Raw genomic sequence first — 25936 nt, 5'->3', positions numbered from 1 at the left:
ATGGCTAAAAAGACCAAAAGCAGAGTTAGAGTCCATCAGTAGGCACAAAACATGAGGTTGTTCTGGTGGTCAGTAGTATTCATAGTATTCGAATAGTATCCGGCGTTCCACCCCTTCACTACTACTACTACTTAGCATTTCTATAGCGCTGTCAGGGTTACGCAGCGCTGTACAAGTTTAAACATGGGGAAGGACAGTCCCTGCTCAAGAGAGCTTACAATCTAAAGGTAAACAAAGCAAACTCTGGAGCACTGACAGAAATATTTTGAAGATAACCCTCCCCCCCACCTTCACAGACCCCTCGCAAACACACACCCACCCCCAACCGAGAGACTGCAAAACCTAGAAAGCTTATAAAACTAATAAACCTCTCACGTCTGCTATTATTTTGGACTAACCAATATGGCGAGAAGCTCCGCCCACTGGATTCAGCCCAGATAATGGGCCGACTAGGCTCGTGCCGTCCCCGCCTTGTTCACCCCGCGACGGTCTTAGGCTCTCCTGCACACGATTGGTTCGTTAAACTGTAAACGTCATCAAAATGAGCCCAAAGAGGCGAAGCGAGAATAATTTCCGCTTCAGGTGAACAGACATCCGGGGAGGTGTCGGGCAGTGTATTGCGCTGCTGCTAGGGTTGGCTATTAGGCAATCTGGATGATCGGTTGTCGCCGCTTTTAGCGGAGGCGGGATCTTTTGCTGTCCTATTGCGTTGAGATGGCGGCCTGGGTGGGTGAGTGCGTGCAAGCGGGAGAGAGGGTCTAGAACGGCTGCATTGGTCCTGTGACCTCCATCTCCTTGAGGAGAGCGCTCCGTAGCAGCCAGTCTGTCATAAAAAGAGAACTACAACTGCTGCTCTAGTCAGTTATACCAAAATAATGAGGGCTACCAGAACAGAAAAATGTCTGTTATTGACATGTCCTTTTTACCTTCAACATTTTCTGTAGTGCTGGATGTCTGCCTTCAGACCCCGACTAAAATGGCCTGGAAGAACTCCCTGATACAGGCGCGAGTGATCCAGGGTTCCACAACCTTGGAAAAGTCAGAGCCCCCCAGTACCAGAAACGCATCCTGATTTCTGGGTACCGCGGTCTAGTGGAGCTCGGGGACGGTGTAAACAGACAAATCTGCGGGATCCCAGGGATCTTCCGGATCTGTTAAGTATTGAAGACTGGATCGCTTCTTTGTTTTGATGGCCGCCGCTGCTTACATTACACAGTGATCACCAGCCATAACCCAGCGCTGCGGTTCTGTATTCCTGTCTTTCCGTGGCGAATCTTAAAGGAGGTTAAACCAAAGAGATTTAATAGACTGGAGTGGAAGTGAGTCTATTTAGTCCACTGTAAGTGGGGGAGCCATTTGGTTATTCTCTGTTTTAACTCCCCCCGCGCAGCCGTCATTGCCGTTCACTCAAAACAGCAAGCAAACCTATGAACTGCTGCATCCACGTCGTTCTTTATTGTTGGTCCATCTGTAAGAAGTCTAAAACTGTTTTTTTTGTTGGATAGGTAGTGCCTTACAAGGTGGAGGCAAAAAGACATAATGAATATCACTACAACAACTTCAAAAATTATTGTAGCTAGTAGACTAGTACAAACAGCAATTATAATTTCTGTAGTTTGTGCTAATTTTTCTTCACTGTTCTTCTATACAATTCAGATGGCCGGATTTCAGTGAGAATATCCTGTTTCCTGATGGGTTAATCTTAACTTTTGTTGTAATCTGCTTTGAGAAGCCTGGTGTTTCTAAAGATGATGGAATAAATTGAAATTACATGGAAGTAGAATTAAAATCTCCTTTCATTGAGGCACATGGAATCACATCATCATCTGTTTGGTAGAAGTTTACCTTTTAGATACACAAATGGATTATTCTGTTTTGAACATGTTTCAGCCCGCAAGTGGTTTTATAAGTCCAAATATAAATATTTTGTTTCATGCAGATCTCTTTTGTTTAAACATAACTACATGGTCAGTAAGCTCCTAATGCAGTCCATTGATTTTCTTATATTTTGTTCTTCTGATGTCTTATACTGTGCCAAAACTAAAAACTCTTATCTCCTTGCATTCTCTTTTGTTAGGGGATTGGGGGGGGGGGGAAGAAGATCTAAGAGGAGTTGTGGGGGCTGGTGGAATTTTCAAGGGTCTGTGAAAGAGGAGGGAGGAGGGTTATTTGTCAGTACTCCAGAAGCTGCTTTGTTATTTCCAGTGCTGTATTGTGGTTTTCATTGGAGCGCTAGATTCCTGCTTTTTTTACTTCATGATGACAATATAGTTTCTATAAAAATACTTGCAAAAGTTTTAATACCTATGTGTGTGATTTTTTTTTTAATTTGACAGAAATGTAATTTATTTTGTTTCAACAATTTTTATTGATGACTCAGCTTAATGCGTACATCCAGTCCATTCCATATACAAAAGGGTGAATTGTACAACATTCTTACGATCTGGTAAAGTAACAGTTGTCATCAGTATTTCCTCCCATTTTCTCCCCCCTCCCCCGTTTGCAAGATTTGTGGTAACAATTTAGCAGTTAGCAGGTGTAATCATGTTGCTGTCATCCTTTCTAAACATGTTCCCTACTCATGCCCTAACCTCACCCCTTCCACTCTAATTGCAGCATTTGGTTGGGCAAGCAACGAAATGTAATTTATTTTAAAGCTTTCCCTATGAACATATAACATAAAATTTTAAATCAGCAAAACAGCATTAAAATTTATTGTACCTGCTAGACACAGCAGAAACTATTTTTTGCCTGTCCAGACATTTCTGGAAGGGCTGCTTACACCTAGATCTAGGTGTATTCATTGTCTGAGGGGCAGCATACACCTAGATTCAGCTCTGTTTCTCATCAGAAGGGCTGCATACACCAGGATCCTGGTGTATTTTGGATCAGAAGGGCTGCATTCACCAGGATCCGATCAGAAGGGCTGCATGCACCAGGATCCGATCAGAAGGGCTTGCATGCACCAGGGTCCTGGTGTATTTTGGGATCAAAACCACCTTGTTGAAAGTACGACATGGGAGGGTTAAAAGGGTTATTTTTTTTGCTTTTTAATAGTATTTGCCATCTATACAGTTCTAATGGACTGTCGTGTCTCCAATTTTTACTAGAAGGAAGTAGAAGGATGATATGAGCTGAGGTAGAATTTCAGAATGAGGTGCAAGTACCCTGCACCCATGGTCTGGCACCAGTGTTCCATACCTATCTGATTGTGTTCCTTAGCTTCTTAACTCTTCCAATCACAGTGCAAAGATGATCCCTGTTACTATTTTTCTTGGACCTGTTGTCAACTAAGCAAACATTAGCCTGCATCTGCTGTCAGCTTGGCTCCAATGCAGTTTACCAATCACATCAGCCACAGTTTTAGAGTGGGGGGGGGGGGGGGGTTGTGGATTACTGACTTGCACTATGTAAATCTGTTCAATTGTTCTTGAAAATTCAGTTTCTGGAGGATTTTGTTGGATAAAAGAGATACTATTGCATTACACATATTTAATAGGTTAACCTACATTGATTTATTTGAAAATTAATAGGAAGTTGTTCCAATCTCCTGTACTTCATGTTCCTCAAACTTTGTACTGCTACATCCATTGGGAACACTGCAAACTGTTTGGTACTTGATTTTAGGAGTTTCTTCAGAAGGGTGAGTTACTGTGCATTACTCTTGGATCTGCATATCTGATCCACTTGATAGCTGTAACAAACTTGACTTGGAGAATATTCATATTGTCTTATGACTGTTTTCCAACATGGCACATGTTTGTTTGTCACCATTACAGCTCTGCAAGATGTGCCACTGCTGGCTGAGTGGAAAACATTCAAAGGACAATATATATTTCCTCATTCTCAAAGCACTAATACTTTAAAGATTACACTGCCAACTTTAGGACTTTTGAAGTATGAGTGCAATAAGAATAAGCATCAATGTGTACTGGGACTAGATGGTAACCAATTTTTTTTAATGCATTTTCAGTTGTTGAAGATGTGAGTTGATTTCAGTCTATCAATCAAATATTTTTGTTCTTGTGGAATGTGACAGGTGTTAACATTTTTATCTTGTGGGAGGGGAAATTTAATTCCTGCACATTATCTATGCTGCACAAAGACACCTAAATGTTACAATTGTTAAAACCAACATTTTTCAAGGTGGAAGGAGATTTATACATTATTATACAACTAGTAAAAAAAACCCCGTTTCTGATGCAAATGAAACGGGGGGCTAGCAATGTTTTCTTTTGTGTGCATGTGGGAGTGTGTGTGTCCCTGCCCTCTGGCCTCTCTCCCCTCCCCCCTCTGAGTCCTTCACTGTTACAGAGCCAGCGATTTGATTTTGTGCTCTGCTGTTTTCCTTCACTGACTGTGTTACAGAGAGGGCGGGGCAGACACTCATAGGGAAACCGGATATCTCGCCCCCTTCACACTTCCGGCTGGAGGCCTCATAGAATGTTGGTGTTGCTTTTTATATAGAGAGATACTGCGTATTAATGATATTTATTTATGTCTTGTCTTTTTTTAGAAATAAAAAACTGGAAGGGAATTGGGACCTGATATATAGCCTTACTGTGGGGTTGTTTATTTATTTATTTTGCAACTACATTAAAACTGTTTTAAAACATGGTCAATGTTGGGTTAAGTGACTTGCCCTGAGTCAAAACAAACTGCAGTGGGACTGAATCTCAGTTTCCCAGGTTCAAAGTCTGTAGCACTAACCACTACCCTACTCCTCCACTCCTCTGCCTCATCATGGTTGTGTGAGGATTCTATTGGGGATCACCTGGAACTGTTTTTTTTTTTTTTTTTACAGTGTCAAAAACAATGGCTAGAATCGTTTTTCTATTTTTTTTCCTTTTTTTTTTTTTTTTTTTTTTGGTGAGACGGATTATTCCATGTAGAAGATTTAGGATAACATTTGAACAATTTCAGAATGACACGATAAATTATTATTTTAGGCTAGTGTCCTGTACTGTGAGACATTTCTTATATATGAAAAGTTCTTTGAAAGACTTTTTTTTTCCTGGGGAGTGGAGATATATAAATTATTTCACCTTAGCACACATAGATGAAATTAATGTTATGTCTGTAAGTATTATGTATGTTGTATTGATTGTGTACAGAATGGACTTCTTTTTTTTCTAAAGCTTTATATCTTTTCTTTTTTTTTTTATGTAAGCATTCTGCTTGTGTTATAAGCACATAAGAATTGGATAGCACTCTTACATTGGACAACCAGTATTGAACCATTACTATCTATTCTCTGGTTTATCTGTCTTCATGGGACAACAACGATTTCTTTAGAGGATACAGTAGTTTTTCCTTTCTTGACATGAATCTCTCTGCACTGCTAAAAGGGTGTGCATCAGTGCAATGATGCCATTAAAAATGTCCCTGTCAACCAGCTAACATTGTGCATATTTTTCTCATTTCCAATTCTGTCTCTGTTCTCCATCAATACTGAGTGATTATGTGCTCCATTGCCTTTGTCCTGTTTATGGTTTTCATCTTTTTTGCTTTATTTTATTTTTTTAATGCTTTCTGTGTTTCTATTTATCAGTGTTTGAATGCTTCTTAGGGTGTCTTCCTTATTGGTTTGAAGCAGCACAGTACACCAAGGTTTAATCTGTGCAAGAGAAATGCTGGAGAAGGTGTAAAAGCCAGATCTGCGAGATCCCTGGATCTGTTAAGTACTACCTTAAGACTGGGCAAAGAAAAAAATGAACTTTTAAAGGTTTTGTAATTGAATCCGGGAGGATCCCTCTGTATCCATCTTTCACCTTTTGCCATTCTGGTGTATGTATCCTTTCTGATGTGAAATAATGCAGGATCCTGGTGTATGTATCTCTTCTGATGTGAAGTATACCAGGATCCTGGTGTATGCAGCCCTTCTGTTGAGAAACAGAGTTGAATCTAGGTGTATGCTGCCCTTCAGATAATGAATACAGCTGGATCTAGTTGTAAGCAGCCCTTCCAGAAAGATTTGGACATATGCAAAGAGAGTTTCTGCTGTGTCCAGCAAGTGCAATAATTTTTAATGCTGTTTTGCCGATTTAAATTTTTATGTTATATGTTCATAGGGGAAGCTTTACAATAAATGAAATTTCTGTCAAAAAAAATATTCACACACAAAGGCATTTAAACATTTGCAAGTATTTTTATAGAGGACTATCTTTATTGTCATAATGAAGAAAAAAAAGCAGGCATCTAGCGCTCCAATGAAAACCACAAAACAGCACTGAAAATAACAAAGCAGCTTCTGGAGTACTGACAAATGTTTTGAAAATAACCCTCCTCCTTCACAGCCCCTTCAGAATTCTACCAGCCCCCACAACTCCTCTTAGATCTTCTCCACCCCCAACCCCTAACAAAAGAATGCAAATCTACTTTGCTATTCTTTTTGACAAACTGAGATGGCTGCTGCAGGGGGACCGACTTCAACGTTATAGTCATACTGTCTCCTGTGGCCCAGATAAGCTCATCCCATGTCCCTTCATTTAACCTCAAGGAGATAAGAGTTTTCAGTTTTGGCACAGTATAAGACATCAGAAGAACAAAAATATAAGAAAATCAATAGACTGCATTAGGAGCTTATTGCCCATGTAGTTATGTTTAAACAAAAGAGATCTGCATGAAACAAAATATTTATTTTTATATGGACTTATAAAACCACTTGCGCCTGAAACATGTTCCAAAACAGAATAATCCATTTGTGTATCTAAAAGGCAAATGTGTATAAAACAGATGAATATGTGATTCCATGTGCCCCAATGAAAGGAGAGTTTAATTCTACTTCCATTTAATTTCAATATATTCCATCATCTTTAGAAACACAAGGCTTCCAAGGCAGATTACAACAACAGTTAAGATGAACAGTTAAGATGAATCTGGACATCTGTATTGCACAAAAGAACAGTGAAGAAAAATGACTACAAATTAGAGTTTATAATTGCTGTTTACCAGTTACAATAAGTTTTGAAGCTTTTTTTAATGATATTCAATTATGTCTTTCATCCTCCACCTTGTAAGGCCTGCCAATCCAACTGAAACAGCTTTACACTTGTTACAAATGGATCAACAATAAAGAACGACAATGCAGATGCAGCAGCTCATAGGTTTGCTTGCTTTGTTTTGAGTGAATAGTAATGACGACTGCGTGGGGGAGTGGAAATAGAGATTAATCAAATTGGCTTCCTTGCTTACAGTGGACTAGATAGGCTCACCTCCACTCTAGTCTATTACACCTCCTTGTTTTAACTTTGTAGAAGGTTTGCGCAGCGCTGGGTTATGGCTGGTGATCTTTGCATACTGTAAGCAGTAGCAGCCATGAAAACAAAGATTCCATATCATCAAGCTGATCAATCCATAGACTGGTGGGTTGTGTCCATCTACCAGCAGGTGGAGATAGAGAGCAATCCTTTTGCCTCCCTATATGTGGTCATGTGCTGCCGGAAACTCCTCAGTATGTTCTCTATCTCAGCAGGTGGTGGTTACACACAGCAGCAGCTCTGGCTAGGCCTCCAAGCCTAATTTTTAGGTTTTGTTGAGTGCCTGGGGTTGAGGGCTCTTTTGAGCAAGTGCAAACCTGGTGGTGCCAGGTCCCTCCTTTTCTCCCCCCTCCCGCTGGCTCCGTTAAAAAAAAAAAAAAAAATTTTGAACGTCCTTAAAGGCGTTTATTTCGACGTTTATTTAAACGTTTATTGCAGCTACTCACTGGGACACCAGGTCGTTACAGCTCGGAGCAGACAGCAGGTAATTTTTACCTTTTTATAGCGGGCAGGGGGTTCCCCGATTTATCTCCACGTGGCATATGGCGTCGGAGGGCGAGGGCGTAAAGAGTCGCTCCCCGGATCGCTTGGGCGCTTCTAGAGGGGATGCGGGGGTCTTAAAGCCTGATTCGCCCTTGTTGGGTGACAGTTTCGTGGCCGATGAATGTCCCGGTCCTTCCTCCGGCGTGGCGATTTTTCCCGCCATAAACGCCCATTCCCGCTCCTCGCCTCCGCCATCTTGGCCGGCTACGCGGCTCGGACGGCTTCTTCTTGGGCCGCCCTTGAGGTTGGAGACATTAATGCCATGAACGCCCTTAATTTGGGCGACGGCACAAAAGCGGCTAAAGTTAAGCGCCGTTCTTCCCGTGCGGCTCCTTCGCGGAGTGTCGCGCCGGACGCCATTTTGGATGCGCAGCATGTCTCTCCCCCGCTCTTGCGAGCGCCGGTTGAGGGTGCGTCTAGGGCTGTTGCCCAGGCTGCGGAAGTACACAGTCTGGGGGGTTTCTCCCCCGAGTTTGTTTTGCTGCTGCATCAGGCCTTCCTTATGCAAAACGCTGCCCCTGCTCCCTCGTCTGGTAAAGAGGTTGAGGTTCCCAGAGGTAAACGCCCTCAGGTTGATTCCCAGGCCTTGGAGGACTTTGTCTCCTCCAATGTAGATGAGGGCAGCGTATCTGAGGTCTCCCAGCGGTCCTTTGTGGATTCCTTGGAGGAGACGGATCCCCGTTCGGATGGAGCGGATGACCCCTCTGCAGCGCGGTTTTTTAGCTCAGAGGATTTGTCCAACCTGTTGGTACAGGCCATGGACACTTTGAAGATTTCCTCTCCGGAGGACGTCTCTCCCTCAGCCCCTGTTGGCTCTGCCATTATGCTGGGGACGAAGCGCCCGCCTAGAACCTTCCACGTGCATGATGCCATGCACACCTTAATTGCGGCTCAATGGGATGTCCCGGAAGCGAGCCTTAAAGTGGCTAGGGCTATGTCCCGCCTCTATCCTTTGCCTGAAAGTGAACGTGAGGCCTATCTGTGGCCTACCGTGGATTCTTTAATCACTGCGGTGACTAAGAAAACGGCGTTGCCGGTGGAAGGTGGCACGGCCCTAAAGGACGCCCAAGACAGAAGATTGGAGGCGGCCTTAAGGTCGTCCTTTGAGGCAGCTGCTTTAAGTTTGCAGGCCTCAATTTGCGGCTCCTATGTGGCCAGGGCGTGCCTGACTATGGTGCAGCGGGCTTTCCCCTCGGATCTTTCCTTGAGGGCTGATTGGCCGGCCCTGGAATCGGGCTTAGCCTATTTGGCAGACTTGCTGTATGATGTCTTGAGGGCCTCAGCGAAAGGCATGGCTCAGACAATCTCTGCGCGGCGGTGGCTTTGGCTGAAACATTGGTCTGCTGACCACGCCTCTAAATCCCGCCTGGCTAGATTGCCTTTTAAAGGCAAGCTGCTCTTTGGGGTCGAGCTGGACAAAATCGTGACCGATCTCGGCACGTCTAAGGGCAAGAAGTTACCAGAGGTCATGGTTCGGGCTAGTACTCGCCCTGGTACCTCCAGAGGACGGTTTCAGGAAGCCCGTCGGTACCGCCCGGGCAGGTCGGGCTCCTCTGCCCCCTCTTCCTTCAAGAGGAACTTCTCCCCCAAGCAGCATTCCTTTCGCAGAGACCGCCGTCCTGGAGGTGCTCCCTCCGGTCCTCCCCCAGGGTCTCGTACCCAATGACGGGGCCTTGGTCCACGCCCCAGTGCAGATTGGAGGACGGCTGTCCTCGTTTCTGGGCGAGTGGACCACAATAACTTCAGACGCTTGGGTGCTGGAAGTCATCAGAGACGGCTACAAGCTAGAGTTCTGCCGACCCTTAAAAGACGGGTTTGTACTCTCTCCCTGCAAGTCTCCGGTCAAAGCTGTGGTAGTGCAGCAGACCTTGAACAATCTGATCCGCCTGGGGGCGGTCGTTCCGGTGCCAGAAAATCAGCTTGGCAAGGGATGTTACTCCTTTTTCTTTGTGATACCAAAGAAAGGAGGTTCTGTACGGCCTATCCTCGACCTCAAAGGGGTCAATTGGGCCTTGAAAGTTCGGCACTTTCGCATGGAGACCCTCCGCTCTGTTATAGCGGCAGTGAAGGCAGGAGAGTTCCTGGCATCCTTGGACATCAAGGAAGCATACTTGCATATTCCCATCTGGCCTCCTCATCAACGCTTTCTGCGTTTTGCAGTACTGGGCCGACACTTCCAGTTCAGAGCCCTCCCGTTCGGGTTGGCTACTGCTCCGCGGACCTTCTCCAAAGTAATGGTGGTCATCGCGGCCTTCCTGAGGAAGGAAGGAGTTCAAGTCCATCCTTATCTGGACGACTGGTTGATCCAAGCCCCCTCTTATGCAGAGTGCGGCAAAGCTGTGAACCGGGTGGTTGCTCTTTTGAGCTCCCTGGGATGGATCATCAACTGGGAGTAAAGCCAGCTGCGCCCGACTCAGTCCCTGGAGTATCTGGGAGTTCGATTCGACACCCAAGTGGGCAGAGTGTTCCTGCCAGACAATCGGATTGTCAAGTTTCAGGCTCAGGTGGACTAGTTCCTAGTAGCCTCTCCTATTCGGGCTTGGGACTACGTGCAGCTGTTGGGCTCTATGACGGCCACGATGGAAGTAGTGCCCTGGGCCAGGGCTCATATGAGACCACTACAACAATCTCTGCTGCTGCGCTGGACTCCGATGTCGGAGGATTATGCTGTGCGCCTTCCCTTGGACCCAGCAGTGCGCAAGGCGCTGAGCTGGTGGACGCAGACAGACAAGTTGTCTGCAGGAATGCCTCTGGTGACACCGGAATGGATTGTCGTCACGACAGACACCTCTTTGATGGGCTGGGGAGCCCACTGCTTGGGAAGGACAGCGCAGGGGCTCTGGTCTCCTGCAGAGGCAAGTGGTCTATCAACCTCCTGGAACTCAGAGCCATTCGGTTGGTGTTGTTGGAGTTCCTCCCGGTACTGGCGTTGAAGCCAGTACGGGTCCTGTCGGACAATGCCACGGCTGTGGCCTATGTCAACCGCCAGGGAGGTACCAAGAGCGCCCCTCTAGCCAAGGAGGCCATGAATCTATGCCAGTGGGCGGAAGCGAACCTGGAACAGCTGTCAGCGGCCCACATGGCCAGAGTCATGAATGTCAAGGCGGACTTTCTCAGTCGCCATACCTTGGAGCCCGGAGAGTGGCAGCTATCTGCTCAGGCGTTCTTGGGCATCACGAAGCGCTGGGGCCAGCCGAGCCTAGATCTGATGGCGTCATCGGCCAATTGTCAAGTGCCACGCTTTTTCAGCAGAGGACGGGACCCTCGATCCCTGGGAGTAGATGCTCTTCTCCAACAGTGGCCGACACAAGAGCTTCTCTATGTGTTCCCGCCCTGGCCCATGTTGGGCAGGGTGCTAGACCGGGTGGCAAAGCATCCTGGCAGGGTAATCCTGGTGGGTCCGGATTGGCCCAGACGTCCCTGGTATGCAGACTTGATCAGGCTCTCAGTCGGCGATCCTCTGCGGCTGCCAGTGGAGCAGGGCCTGTTTCATCAGGGTCCCGTGGTGATGGAGGATCCCTCCCCCTTTGGTCTTACGGCCTGGCTATTGAGCGGCAGCGTATGAGAAAGAAGGGCTTCTCAGACAAGGTCATCGCCACTATGCTGAGAGCGAGGAAGCGCTCTACTTCTACTGCTTACGCCAGGGTTTGGCGTATCTTTGCAGCGTGGTGTGAAGCAGGCTCACTTTCTCCCTTCACTGCTCCAATTTCTTCAGTGTTGGCGTTCCTGCAAGAAGGTCTGGAGAAAGGCCTGTCGCTCAGTTCCCTTAAAGTCCAGGTAGCAGCTCTGACTTGCTTCAGGGGCCGCCTGAAGGGTGTTTCCCTGGCTTCACAGCCAGATGTGGTGCGCTTTCTCAAGGGAGTTAATCACCTGCGCCCTCCTCTGCACTCTGTGGTGCCTGCATGGAATCTCAATCTGGTGCTAAGAGCATTGCAGAAGCCGCCTTTTGAACCCTTGTCGAGGGCATCTCTGAAAGACCTGACGTTGAAAGCAGTCTTTTTGGTGGCTATCACTTCAGCCAGAAGAGTTTCCGAGCTCCAGGCGCTCTCATGTCGAGAGCCTTTTCTGCAGTTCACTGAGGCAGGAGTGACTATTCGCACAGTGCCTTCCTTCCTGCCCAAGATTGTTTCTCGCTTCCATGTGAATCAGCAGCTCTGTCTCCCTTCCTTTCGTAGGGAGGACTACCCAGAGGAATACTCTGCTCTCAAATGTCTGGATGTGAGACGAGTCATCATCAGATACTTGGAAGTGACCAATGATTTCCGGAAATCGGATCATCTGTTTGTCCTGTTTGCAGGTCCTCGTAGGGGTCTGCAGGCTGCTAAGCCTACAGTGGCAAGATGGGTCAAGGAAGCCATTGCAGCGGCTTATGTGGCCGCGGGGAAGGTGCCGCCTATCCAGCTGAAGGCTCACTCCACAAGAGCTCAGGCGGCCTCGATGGCAGAGGCCGGTTCCGTCTCCTTGGAAGAGATATGCAAGGCGGCAACTTGGGCTTCGGCCCATACATTCTCCAAGCATTACCGCTTGACTGTGGCTGCTCGGGCGGAGGCCCGGTTTGGAGCTTCAGTGTTGCGGTCAGGGATTTCTATGTCCCGCCCTGGGTGAGTACTGCTTCGGTACATCCCACCAGTCTATGGATTGATCAGCTTGATGATATGGAAGGTAAAATTATGTATCATACCTGATAATTTTCTTTCCATTAATCATAGCTGATCAATCCATAGTCCCTCCCAGATATCTGTACTGTTTATATTCTGGTTGCATTTCAGATTCAAGTTTAGTCTTCAGTTCCTGTTCAGGAAGACTTCGTGTTCAAGTTATTTTTTCACTTGGATTCTTCAAGAGTTGAGACGAGTTTGTGTTACAGTGAGCTGCTGCATTCCTCTCCCCTCCGTTTTACGGGGCTGGATTGAGATTTAAATTCTGCCGGCACTCCCTCCCGCTTCGTGCGGCTGTAGGGCAGCTTTGTACCCCTCCCGCTTCGGCGGTGTTAGGGTCAGTCAGCTCCTCCCGCGGTTGCGGTTGCAGGATAAGCCAGATCCCCCCGCATCGGCGGGTGTGGTGTCCCTCCCCCGCTCCGCGGGGATGAGCTGGACGGATTCCCCTCCCCCACTTGTGTGGAGATGAGCTGGGTTAATTCCCCTCCCCCGTTTCGGCGGTGGTGAGCTGGGCAGAGTGTCCCTTTGTGGGTGTAATTCTCTAAGCGCTGAGTCCTGCGGATGGAGCTTTGATATCGACATACTGAGGAGTTTCCGGCAGCACATGACCACATATAGGGAGGCAAAAGGATTGCTCTCTATCTGCACCTGCTGGTAGATGGACACAACCCACCAGTCTATGGATTGATCAGCTATGATTAATGGAAAGAAAATTATCAGGTATGATACATAATTTTACCATCACTCCTTCTGTCATTAAACCTTATTTTAAACTTGAGAACGCCCAACCCCACTAAGTTATGCCCCCTGTGATATAACGTTACTGTCGCACGGGGGATCGCAACTTTTAAGGAGGACAAGATTGGTAAGGAAATAGGAGAGTCTGGGAGAATAATCCTCATCGTTAAATACATCAGCAGTCTTCTTTTAAAAACATTTATTTTGGAGGATATATGTAAAATGTCCATTTATAAACAACTGGGCAAAGAAAAAAATGAACTTTTAAAGGTTTTGAAATCGAATCCTGGAGGATCCTGCTGTATCTGTCTTTTACCTGGAGCTGGTGCCTCTAGCATTAGGACAGGCCCTCAGCTTCTGGTACTACAGATATGATCTGACTGGCAGATGCGGGAGTGGAGATCTAAGTACCGGAGGCAGGCCCAACTGTCAAGTTGTTTAATCAAGTTTTCAATTTAAACTAAACCAATTTCTGGATACCATAGACTGAGAGAACCTCTGGCATCAGAGACAGGCTCCCTTGTGCAGGATATCGTCACCAATATAAAATTAATTTTATGGGTGTTTTTTTTTTTCACTGTTAGGAAATGTATTGTCAATCGGTAACATTGATGAAAAATGGATCGGCATTAATAAAAGTACACCAGTAGCTGTTAATATAGCACAATTTGCATTAATTGGAAAACATCACCTAGAGCACTATGAACCATTAATAATAGATTTTCACAGAAGTGCCATGTGGCTTTTTGCTGCAGTGCTGTAACTTGCACGGGCTAGTTTTAACTTTTCTGTTGAGAATAAACTTTCTTCTGGATTTTGTTTGTAGTTCCTTGCCTTGCCCATCGCAGAGTTTCCAGCTTGCGGTAAGTAGCATTAGTCCTTCTCTGCTCATGGTTATAGTGATAGCTTTATATAGGAGAGGAAAAGGGAAAGAGGATGGGACTTGATTATACTGCCTTTCTATGTGTTACAGTCAAAACGGTTTACATATTATATATAGGTACTTTTTTTTTTTTTTTTTTTTTTAATCTGGGGCAATGGAGACTTGCCCAGAGTCACAAGGAGCTGCAGTGGTAATTGAACCCAGTTCCCCACTGTACTACCCACTAGGCTACTCTTACACTCACTTCCTTATTTAGGAATAGGCACAATCTCGAGCACCTCCAAAGCCTGCTTTTGTGCTGTCTATAGTCGTTCTACCGTCATGTCATTGACGGATGTTGTTGGAGAAGATAGCAAATGATTTTTATTTTAGTAAATGATCATCATTTAAGACCCATATCATCTCCAGGAACAACCACAGTATATGAACAATGTTTCTTAATTTTTTTTTTTTGCAATACGGTAAAGTATGTCTTCCTCATCAACCCTCCAGACCGGTCAAGACGCTTGGGTTATGCTCGCCTACCAGCAGAGGGAGACTGAGAACAGTAAACTTGAAACTATGTACATATAACCTGTGCCTAGCCATCTCTAGCCAGTATTTTCTCAGTCTCAGCAGAGGGTAGACAGGCAGCCTGTGCAGCTTGCCCGGTCTGGATAGGTTGTTGTGTTTATTTTTATTATTTTCTTTTGTTCTGTGCTGGTTTTGCATCCCTGTACCTGGAAGATTTTGGTGTGCAAGGGGTTGCGGGTCCGCTGGGGCCCGTCTTTGTCCCCTTTGGGGTGTCACACCCGAGTGGCCGGGTCCCTCCCCCGAGCTGGCTCTCCGTTTGGGCAGCTTTGTGCCTCGACTGCAGTTTGTCATACTGTAGCCTTGAGTGCCGGATGGTTTTAGCAGCAGCAGGGCTCAAATTAATGGCTGCAGTAAAGTTTTATTGAAAAGAAAAAAAAAAAAAGTCGAGAAAGGCCCAAACTTTGGTGAGAGCTATTGGAGCTGCACTCCGGAGCCTCGGAGCTGTTCAGCTGTGAGTAAGACGCTGAATTTTCCTGCTCGGGTGAGTTTCTTGGTACTTACAATTGGGGCACTTGTTTTGGCGGTCAGATGGGCTTGCAAAAATGTCGGGGAAACCGCTGCGGTGCCGGTCGTGTGCGCGTCGGGGCGTCGACGCGGTGGGGAGCGTTTGCCGGTTTTGCGGGGAACCGAAGCCTCAATCCTCCGTTCCACCGGTGTTGGCGGCGGAGGTTCCCGCGGCTAGCGTCCCGGAGGTTACGGCGCCTTTGAATAGCGGCCCTGCGGCGGTTCTGATTTTGGCGGGAACCGCTGCCATTTTGGATTCGGCGCTGCACGGGCCCGAGAGAGTCGGTGGACTGCCGGGCAGCCAATTTCCAGCGCCTTCGGGGGGTGATGCCTCAGGTAGGATCGGTTTTCCCCCGGATTTTATTTGGAGTTTATATCGGGCTTGGCATGCAGGGCCGTCCCGAGCGGAGCCCCTTAGTCTTGGAACGGGGGGGGGCTAGCGCGAAGAGACCACGTGTAGAGTGGTCTGAGGAGTTTGAAGGTTTTTCCCCTCCGGATTCGGAGGGTGACTTTAGCCTCCTGGAAGAGGAGGAGGGGTCGTTGGCTGGATATGATAAGGAGCTTGCGCTGCCTGGGGAGGATCCCTCGGTGGTGCGCATTTTTCAGCGAGATGAATTGTCGGATCTCATTGATCAGGTGGCTGCGACCCTCAAATTTGATCCGGCGGCAGCTCCGTTAGAGGCCGGAAAGCAGGATCCGTTGGTTAAGGGGATCAGACGGGTGTCTTGTTCTTTCCCTATGAATGCGGATCTGAGAGAAATGATTACTCAGGAGTGGCAGGCGCCGGAGGCGCCGTGTAAGGTGGCTCGGGCCATGGCTAAGCTTTATCCCCTGCCGCAGGAAGATAGAAATTCGCTCAAGCCTCCAACCGTGGATGCCGTGGTTACGGCAGTGACTAAGGCCACGGCGATTCTGGTGGACGGGAGGGCTGCGTTGCGAGACCCTCAGGACAGAAAATTGGAAACTTTCCTGAAGCGCAGTTTTGATTTGTCGGCCCTGGCGTTACAGGCGTCGGTTTGTGGAGGTCTGGTGGCGCGGGCTTGTTTCCGCTGGGCGGAGCGGCTCTTAGATAGCCTGCCAGGGGACAGAGCCTCTTTGACTCAAGATCTGGCTAAGTTGGAGTTGGGTTCCTCCTTTTTGGCGGATGCACTGTATGATTTGTTGCGGGCCTCGGCGATGAACATGTCTCTAGGGGTGGCAGCTCGTCGGGCCCTGTGGTTGCGAGGCTAGATGGCGGATGCTGCGTCCAAGGCCAAGTTGTGTTCGCTTCCGTTTAAAGGCTCTTTGCTGTTTGGTGAAGAGTTGGATAAGTTGGTAAGAGGTCTTAGTGATGCTAAGGTTCCTCGGCTTCCGGAACTTCGCCCCAAGGCTTCTAGGGGATCCACGGGTCGCGGTCGTTTTCAGGAAGCAAAGCAGTATCGGCCTGGTAGGTATTCTGGTGGGTCTAGGGGTCGTTTCTTTCAGAGAACTCAGTCCTTTCGCGGTGGCCGTCGTGGAGGGCGAGGTTCCTCTTTGGGAGCGTCCGGTGCGTCCCATCCTTCTCAATGATGGTTTGGGGGCCCAGTCTCTGGTTCGCGTGGGGGCTCGCTTACGCTTGTTTTACCAGAGGTGGGTCCAGATCACGTCAGACCAGTGGGTCCTGCAGATAATCCGAGACGGGTACGCGCTAGAATTCGACAGGCCTCTGTCCGACTTCTTCCTAGTGTCTCCCTGTCATGCAAGGCGAGAGCGGTCCGCGATACTCTGTCACGTCTGATAGCTTTAGGGGCTGTAGTTCCTGTTCCTCCAGCAGAGAGAGGAAAGGGATGTTATTCCATATACTTTGTGGTACCCAAAAAAGAGGACGCTTTTCGTCCCATTTTGGATCTCAAGAAGGTCAATGCAGCCCTAAAGGTTCCTTCCTTTCGGATGGAGACGTTACGCTCAGTCATTGTAGCGGTTCAGGAAGGGGAATTTCTGACTTCTCTAGATCTGACGGAAGCTTACTTGCACATTCCCATCCTGGAGGCGCATCAGTGTTTTCTTCGCTTTGTGGTGCTAGGGAGACATTTTCAGTTTTGCGCACTTCCCTTCGGACTGGCCACCGCTCCTCGCACCTTCTCCAAGGTGATGGTCGTGGTGGCAGCAGCTCTTCGCTTGCAGGGCATTTTGGTGCACCCGTACCTAGACGACTGGTTGATTCGTGCCAAATCAAAGGCGGAGAGCGAGGAGGTCACCGGTCGGGTGGTGTCCTTTTTGCAATCTCTGGGCTGGATTGTCAATCTGGCCAAGAGTCACCTAGTGCCGTCGCAGTCTCTCGAGTATCTGGGAGTCCGGTTCGACACGAAGAGAGGCCGGGTGTTCTTGCCTTCCTCTCGCATGTCCAAGCTGCAGGCTCAGATTCGTCTTTTCCGAGTCCAGAGGGCGCCGTCGGCGCGGGAGTATCTTCAGGTGTTGGGTCTGATGGCCGAATCGATAGAGGTAGTTCCTTGGGCCAGGGCGCATATGAGGCAGCTGCAGGGTGCTTTGTTGTCTCGTTGGTCCCCTCAGCTTCAGGATCTGGAGGAGAGGCTTGCTCTGTCAGAGGTTGTTCGTCGCAGTCTCAGCTGGTGGCTCCATTCTCCGAACCTAGCAAAGGGCATGCTGTTGGCCGCTCCTCAGTGGGTGGTGATGACCACGGATGCGAGTCTGTCGGGCTGGGGGGGCGCATTGTCTGGGACAGGTGGCCCAGGGACGTTGGACAGTGGAGGAGGCGTGTTGAAATTCGGTTGGCTCTTCGGTCCTTTCAGTGTCTGATAGACGGCAAGGCTGTCAGGGTTCTGTTTGACAATGCCACAGCCGTGGCGTATGTGAATCGACAGGGAGGAACGAAGAGTCCCGGGTTAGCACTAGAGGCAGCAGAGTTGCTAGTGTGGGCAGAGGCACATCTGCAGAGTCTCTCGGCGGGACACGTGGCAGGGGTGGACAACGTGAGCGCGGATTATCTAAGCAGGCACACGTTGGATCCCGGAGAGTGGGCTCTCCACCCCTCCGTGTTCGAGCGGATAGTGGTTCAGTGGGGTCGGCCGGTGTTGGCTCTCATGGCGTCGTCCGCCAATGCGCAGGTCTCTCGGTTTTTCAGTCATCGAAGAGATCCTCGAGCCGAGGGCATCGATGCATTGGTCCTTCCGTGGCCGACTCAGCAGTTGCTCTACGTGTTCCCGCCGTGGCCGCTGGTGGGCCGAGTGGTTCAGCGGATCGGTCGTCACGCAGGATTAGTAGTTCTGATAGCGCCCAATTGGCCCCGGCGTCCGTGGTACGGAGATCTGATGCGGTTGCTGGTGCAGGATCCGATTCCCCTGGGGCCTCGGGTGAGATTGGTTCAGGGGCCGATCGAGATGGCCGACCCCTCTCCATTCTTGCTTACGGCCTGGCTCTTGAAAGGCACCGTTTAAGACATAAGGGTTTCTCGGCCAGGGTGATTGCTACGATGTTGCAGTCTCGTAAGAGGTCTACTTCCTTGGCATATGTGCGGGTGTGGCGCATTTTCGAGAATTGGTGTCAAGAGCGGGGCTATGCCCCATTGCGCGTGTCAGCGGTTGAGGTGTTGGATTTTCTTCAGGATGGTTTGGACAGAGGGCTTTCGCTTTCCTCTCTGAAGGTGCAGGTTTCAGCCTTGTCTTGTTTTAGAGGTAAAGTTCGGGGAGTATCCTTGGCGGCTTCTCCGGACGTGGGGCGGTTCTTGAAGGCAATGAAGTTGCTTCGGCCGCCTTGCCGCCCGGTGGTTCCGCCTTGGGATTTAAATTTGGTCTTGGAGGCTCTGGTGGCGCCTCCGTTTGAACCCTTGCCTTCCATTACGTGTAAGGATCTTACTTTGAAGACAGTCTTTTTGGTGGCTATTTCTTCGGCACGTAGGATTTCGGAACTTCAGGCTTTGTCTTGCAGAGAGCCTTTCCTGTCTTTTGCCAAAGAGAAAGTGATTTTACGCACGGTTCCTTCCTTTGTTCCTAAGGTGGTGTCTTCCTTTCATGTCAATCAGGTGATTTCGTTGCCAGTGTTGGGTGATCGTGCCGGGGATTTCGCGCAGCGTCGTTTAGCTAAGTTGGATGTGCGGCGCGTGTTGCGGTCATATTTGAGCAGAACACAAGATTTTCGATCCTCGGACAGGTTGTTTGTTTTGTTTGGAGGTCCCAAGAGAGGAGAAGCTGCCTCCAAGGCCACTCTGGCTAGATGGTTGAAGGAGACTATTGCTTCGGCTTATTTGTTGAAGCGTCGACCGGTGCCCTCTTTACTTAAGGCACATTCTACTCGTGGAGTAGCAGCTTCTTGGGCGGAAAGTAGTTTTATTCTGCCGCAAGAGATTTGCAGGGCTGCGGCGTGGTCCTCCATCCATTCCTTTGTGAAGCATTACAGACTTGATGTTCAGGCGAAAGAAGATGCTCGGTTTGCAGCGGCTGTGTTGTCTTCTGCTTTACGAAGGTCCCGCCCTTAGCTGGGATACTGCTTTGGTACGTCCCAAGCGTCTTGACCGGTCTGGAGGGTTGATGAGGAAGGTGAAATTAGGCCTTACCTGCTAATTTTCTTTCCTCTAGACCCTCCAGACCGGTCAAGAGCCCGCCCGGTCTTTTATCAGAAGTATTCCGCAGCCGTGTCGATGCATAGCAGTATTTTGAGCCGTATCTATGAATAGCAGTATTTTGAGCCGTGTTCTGCTACGACTATTCCTTTAAGGTGTTGTGGGGTCGGAGAGAATTCTTTGACTCTAAGACTTTACAGAGCGGGACGCTTGGACGTCTCGTCTGTTTTCAGCACACTGTTGGTATTTGTCCTTTGGTGTTCCAGGTACAGGGGTTTTTTAGTTTCAGAGTTGTGTTTTTTTATTCTCTGCTTTGCTAAGCGTATACTGGCTAGAGATGGCTAGGCACAGGTTATATGTACATAGTTTCAAGTTTACTGTTCTCAGTCTCCCTCTGCTGGTAGGCGAGCATAACCCAAGCGTCTTGACCGGTCTGGAGGGTCTAGAGGAAAGAAAATTAGCAGGTAAGGCCTAATTTCACCTTCAGGCCAGATTTCTTTTCTAAAGATGTGGCTTATGTCTGAAGAAAAGATGTAATTACTGATGATATTTCTTCTGCTACTAAGGTTTAGTCTGTCATTCCGTGAGTTTACAGAACCTTCACTTCTAAAGTGTGTAATAACAGTAGGTACTTCTCTTATTTTTGCTGCTGATCTGGAGTCCAGGGTATATGCTTGTATCTTGAGCTTTGCTATGATTACCTGTGATGTTGAAAACTCTTGAAATGAGAAGTTTTTGGTAACCGAACCCTAAGGTTAGGCTTATCTATTTTGGGAATTTGGTATAGAATATGAGACACCAACAGAGCAAAATTAAGCAAATCCTGCCCCCCCCCCCCCCCCACATTCCTGCCAACTAAGAACAGCGCAGGGGTGTGAAAAGAAGACAGACCTTTGCAGCCCTCCCCCCCCCCCCTCCATCCTACACACACGCACTCACTGTTCTGTCTACCAGCAGCTGACATACAAGAGCAAAATATCTGCCTTGGGAGCCATTGAATTCGCATGTCTGAGAAGGTTCATGTTCAATTTATTTGTTCACAAACAATTTAGATTCAATTGTGGAAAGGTGGAAATGTTATGGGTGAGGAGAAAATCTATGTACTTTGCCTGCACTGAGGTGAGGGTGGGAGGGTGTGTATTGATCTCAATAGTTTAAGAGAGTTGATATACCACCCTGAGCCCTAAGGTCAAAATTCTAGGAGTTTGGCTGAATTAACGTTTAATCATAAAAGAGAAAAATCAGTTCAGTGGAAAGTCCTACTTTCTTTCAGCTTGAGAGTGAGCGTTATCTCTGACCTTATTTGGGGGAAGGTAGTCCAGACGTTGGTTTTATCGTGCTTGAACTACTATAATGCCTTGTACCCAGGTCTCCCTCAATATCAGCTACAAAGACCTCAGCAGATCCAAAATTCAGTGGGGCATTTGTTAACCAATACTAGGCTGCATGTTCATATTTATCCTGTTTTATATGCTCTGCACTGATTGTCTTTGCAACAACAAACTGACTCTAAATTTTTATCACTTGTTTACAAGATTTGCAAGGATGAGCTCCTTATGTACTTTTGTCAACAAGTTTTTGTATGAACAAGCTCCTTATTTTACGTTGGTGTTACAACAGTTTCTCCTATGGTCCTCACAACAGTTTGTTTTTTGAATTTAACTTGGTCAGTACTAAACATCAAGGGGTCCTTTTACCAAGGTATGCTAACAGATTTAGCGCACATAAATGACACCCATCATATCCCTGTGGGTGTCTTATCATTTAGCATGTGCTAATCATTAACACACACCAAATCTGTTGGCATACTTTAGTGAAAGGACACCCAAGCCTTTTCATCCATTGGCCCTGTAACCTGGAATACTCTGAATCATTATTCTCTTTATGGAAGGTATGTAAATTTGTGGCTGCTTTCATCAGCTTATCTTGGTGAAATGATGTATAGTGGAAAACCATGTTTTCTCTGTTTTTCTCTTTTATTGCAATGTATTGAATGTATTTACTTTATGAACCACCTTGCAGGCTTGATGGGGAGAAGCTAACTATGAATTGGATTTATAAATAAACATGTAGGCCCTAAACGGGTGCCTAGTTTGCTTTTGACTTACTACTGCCCTGCCCCTCTCCCTGATACACTGCTTTGCTGCAGTTCTCATTATGTAAGTCTGTACAAACGGTAGCTGTCTTTTCATACAGTACATTTCTGTTCACATTGTTACTGCCCTTTTTAATAGGTCTACTTTCCTGGCTGCTGTTCAGACTCAAGTCTTGCATCATAACTTCCTGACAGAAAATGCTCCCAGGTGATAATTTCTTGTCATTGCTCTTCGCTTAATAACAAAGGTTGGGGGGGGGGGGGGGGGGAAAGACCAGAAGCCCATCAAATGTATGCAAGTGGAAGCAATTTGTACAATATTTAGAACAGTGATTTTCAATCTTTCATCTCACAGCACACTTAACAGGGTGCAAAAATTGTCAAGGCACACCACTGGAATATAATCCATCCCCACCCGCACCTGTAGCCTTCAGAAGTAGTTATTTCATTTAATTATGCTACTGAAATACATTAGAACACTAGTATACCTGCCACTGGAAAACTGGAGCAAGATGTACTGTTACAGATTCCTACACAGACAACACATGCTAGCAGAATCACCTCAGTTGCAGAACATGACTCACCCGATATAAAAAAGGGAACTGCAAAAAACAAAAAAAACATGCAGAGATATCGGACTTTGCATGTCATACAACACCAGAGAACTAGAAAGAAACGCATACCCTCCTGTACAGGGCAAAATAAAGCCAACAGATGTAATTTCTCAACACTGACATCATTTAGTCACTAAACTGAAAATAATTTTTTCTTTTTTGTAGTCTGGAGCTTTTTATTATTCCAATCATTTGGTTTCCAATCTTTGTTTCTGCTTTCCTTTGTGCTCATATTTCCAGAGCCTCCTTGCCATTTGTTATTTTTTCACCTCCTGCCCTATGTCTGTTTAGCACTTATCTCTCACATTCAGCTTTCTTCAATTTTTCTGCCTCCTTCTCAAATCTATCTCGTTTTCCCTTTTTCTTCCCTTCATGTGCAGCCTGTCTTCTCCTCTTCCCTCCCCTTTGTGCGCAGCCTGTCTTCCCCTCTTCCCTTTATGTGCAGCATTTTCATTCTCTCCTTTTCCCCACCCCCATTCCCTCCAGCAGGTGTGATATCTTTTCCTACCTTCCTTCTCCCACCCCTCAGGTCTCTCTTGTCCTCTCTGCTGCAATTCTACAAACTTTGCAGTTGCCAGCAGCTATTATAAAAGGCCTTCCTCTGGCCATTTGGAGGCTCACTTTGCCATGCCCCTCTCATGTGGCAAAAGGAATTCATGTCAGAAGAAGGATCCTCCAGGGCTGGCCAGAGGAAGGCCTGTTCTAGTAGTTTCTGACAACTGCAAAGTTTGTAGAATTGAGGTGAAATGGTGGGAGGAGGAAGATAGGATTGGCAACAAAATCAGTGCACTGCAGTGTGGCACCCCTGCAGACTGTGCACCACACCGGTTGAAAAAAAACTGGTTTAGAGAATCCTGGGAAGGAATACAGGTACCAGGGACTTGTCAGCCTATGAGCTCCCATGTTTTCCAGTGTTTAGTGATGGTGATGTTACACTGCAATCTGAATGTTTCATAACTGAGAAAAGAGAAATGTGTTCAGCTCCAGAAAAACACATATGGCAGCTTAATGGAATGAAACAATATTTTCTGCTTTTCCTGTACCCTGGGCCATAGCTACACAGTGTCTGAGCGTTACAAACCAGGACTCAGAAGTGGTCACAGTGTGACACTAGCAGGCTTTGGATAAAACTGAAAACTTGTCTAAAAAATACAGTGTTTATTTACTGGTGACTGTGCTCTCCCAGCATCCAGAAGAACCCTGCTGTTGTTCCCTTGAAGTCTGCCCTGCCGAGCAGCAGAGGAGAATATGTCATCACAAAGCTAGATGATCTGGTGAACTGGGCTCGCAGGGTGAGTGTTCCATGAGCTGAGCTTGTAGGAACAGAGAATTATATGGCCCTATCCTTGAGGACAGGCAGTGTATTAGTACTCTGGGCAGTTTCGGCTCTGGCCCTACATCAGAATACAGGACATTGATCATAGGGCCGAGTACATTTTCTACTGGCAGTCTTAGCATCGAGAGTCTTACAGGAGCTGTCAACTCTATGCAGTATGTATTGTAGGAACAGTGCTTGAGTATTCGGTGTGGGAGTGCATAGGATCATCTCCCAAACGGTCATAATACTAGAAGACAGATCCATTTTTAGTGGTAGGGTCAGACAGCGCATAATGCAAATACATAGCTTTCATCCTTGCTGGTCACTGGTTTCCTGTTGCAGAGTTCCCTCTGGCCAATGACCTTTGGCCTGGCATGCTGTGCGGTGGAGATGATGCACATGGCCGCTCCTCGGTATGACATGGATAGGTTTGGTGTAGTGTTTCGTGCCAGTCCACGTCAAGCTGATGTGATGATAGTTGCTGGTACGCTCACCAACAAAATGGCCCCAGCTCTTAGAAAGGTATGTTTTTGTTTTAACTGTTGAATTTGTCATCCCACAGAGCTTTGCCATTGTGTGCGATGCTCTCCCCTAGTCTTTATTGTTTAACTCTTGTGTGTATTGCCCACTTCTGCTCTGGATGGTTCATTCCTGGTGTATCCATGTAGAAGGCTTGTGCTGTAGTTTCCTGCATGTGTGGAAGGTTCACTTTTTTCTCTGTATAGTTTACTCTGTATGTGTTCTTGGACGGCTCTGATTGGAGGGGGGGGGGGTTCTCTGGAGTGGAGTAGCCCTTGTGATCTTGGGCAAGTCACCTAACCCTTCATTGTCTCAGGTAGAAACCTAGATATAAGCCCTCTGGGGACAGGAAGATAGATTATGCCTTTCTCAGAAGTTCAAGATAGACAAGGTAATTCCAGTTCCGGAATGGTTTGTTCTGGATGTAAGACTCCTGCCTACCTTTCTTTGGGTATTGTGAGGAACTGCGTAAGTCTAGTAGCGCTATAGAAATGTTTAATAGTAGTAGTATATATTCTCACATTTTTGAGCTGTACATCACACGTTTCCTTTCAGGTGTATGACCAGATGCCAGAGCCACGGTATGTGGTTTCCATGGGAAGGTCAGTGCTGCTCAAAGATCCTTCTACTTTCTTGTTTGTATATGAAAGGCTATCTCTGCATATGTGGGTTTGTGCTTGCTGCTTATTGATATTTTGCTTAATTCTGTCATATCGCAGGCTGGTTCCTTTCTACTACATATGTATTGTGATGTGGTTTTCTTGTATTGTATATAACAGATTGGCTTTCCACATGTTGAAAACTTTTTGCATTTTGATTCACTAGCATTCTAGGCACAGATGGAAATTCTCTGTGTGAAAGCAAAAGGTCCAGTATTCGTCCTCTGTGCATAGAGAAGTTGCACACACAATGTAGTAAACCATCCTCGGTGTATTTAGGATTCCGCAGGATTAGTACCAATACTGCCTGTAGCTAAACATGCTCTTGGGGGGGGGGGGGGGGACTGAGGAAACTAACTGTTAATTTTTATTTCCTCTAGCTGTGCCAACGGTGGGGGTTACTACCATTACTCATATGCAGTGGTGAGAGGATGTGACAGGATTGTGCCTGTTGACATCTATGTGCCAGGTAATACGTGTGATGTGGAGTGATAATGGTGCATGAAGAGGTGGCAGTGAATGATTGCTTACAGACTATAGTTGTACTCCACAGGTTGCCCACCCACAGCGGAAGCCTTGCTCTATGGAATTCTTCAGCTCCAGAAAAAAATCAAACGCGAGAAGAAAATGAGAATCTGGTACCGGAAATGAGTCCAGGATTATAGTGGGACTGTGGCTAGGGTGGTCACTCTAAAATCACATAGTGTTGGTTTGAGTTTGTGGTATCTTACTGAAGCTGGTATAAAGTTAACCTCACATGACACACCGTATTGGAGGCCTTTCTACTTTAGTCTGTTAGTGCTTGGGTGTGAACTTCATAAATCAGGGCACTACAAGGACATGGCAGATTTTGTTCTTTGCATTTTAAGTATTTATAAATAAAGCAGAATGATCAATTTTGAACATAGAATGAGTCTTCTGTGCTCTTTTCAAATTCCTTCTTGGCCTGAGGGAAAAAACAAAACAGGTATTCTGTTTCCTGGGGCCTGGCTGATCTGTAGGAAAGCTGCATTACATCTGTTGTGGTAGGGTGTACTGC

General features: G+C 47.0%; 1 protein-coding gene and 1 long non-coding RNA gene across 2 annotated transcripts; one reads left to right on the top strand and one right to left on the bottom strand.

Moving 5' to 3' along the window:
• The first annotated feature begins 575 nt into the window (after positions 1–575).
• Positions 576–25807, top strand: NDUFS7 (NADH:ubiquinone oxidoreductase core subunit S7). Its single transcript, XM_030217347.1, has 8 exons — positions 576–730; positions 14025–14061; positions 21927–21995; positions 23588–23693; positions 24062–24241; positions 24794–24840; positions 25278–25366; positions 25451–25807. The coding sequence occupies exons 1-8, from the start codon at positions 715–717 to the stop codon at positions 25546–25548; spliced, it is 642 nt and encodes a 213-aa protein (XP_030073207.1). The 5' UTR covers positions 576–714; the 3' UTR covers positions 25549–25807.
• LOC115479447 lies at positions 14523–21920 on the bottom strand. Its single transcript, XR_003943696.1, has 2 exons — positions 20174–21920; positions 14523–14553 (listed from the first exon to the last, which is right to left on the bottom strand). It is a non-coding gene; the product is annotated as an uncharacterized LOC115479447 (long non-coding RNA).
• Positions 25808–25936: the final 129 nt, after the last annotated feature.

This window comes from Microcaecilia unicolor, chromosome 11, assembly GCF_901765095.1.
Source record: "Microcaecilia unicolor chromosome 11, aMicUni1.1, whole genome shotgun sequence".
Taxonomy (NCBI): domain Eukaryota; kingdom Metazoa; phylum Chordata; class Amphibia; order Gymnophiona; family Siphonopidae; genus Microcaecilia; species Microcaecilia unicolor.
Note: the sequence above shows the minus strand (reverse complement) of the source record. Positions and strands in the feature narration are given on the sequence as shown.

Bases quoted from the DNA above. Each gene is read 5' to 3' on its own strand.
- NDUFS7 (XM_030217347.1), top strand. The intron at 21,996-23,587 runs GTGATAATTTCT...GTGCTCTCCCAG, and splicing joins CTGACAGAAAATGCTCCCAG to CATCCAGAAGAACCCTGCTG. The intron at 25,367-25,450 runs GTAATACGTGTG...TGTACTCCACAG, and splicing joins TGTTGACATCTATGTGCCAG to GTTGCCCACCCACAGCGGAA.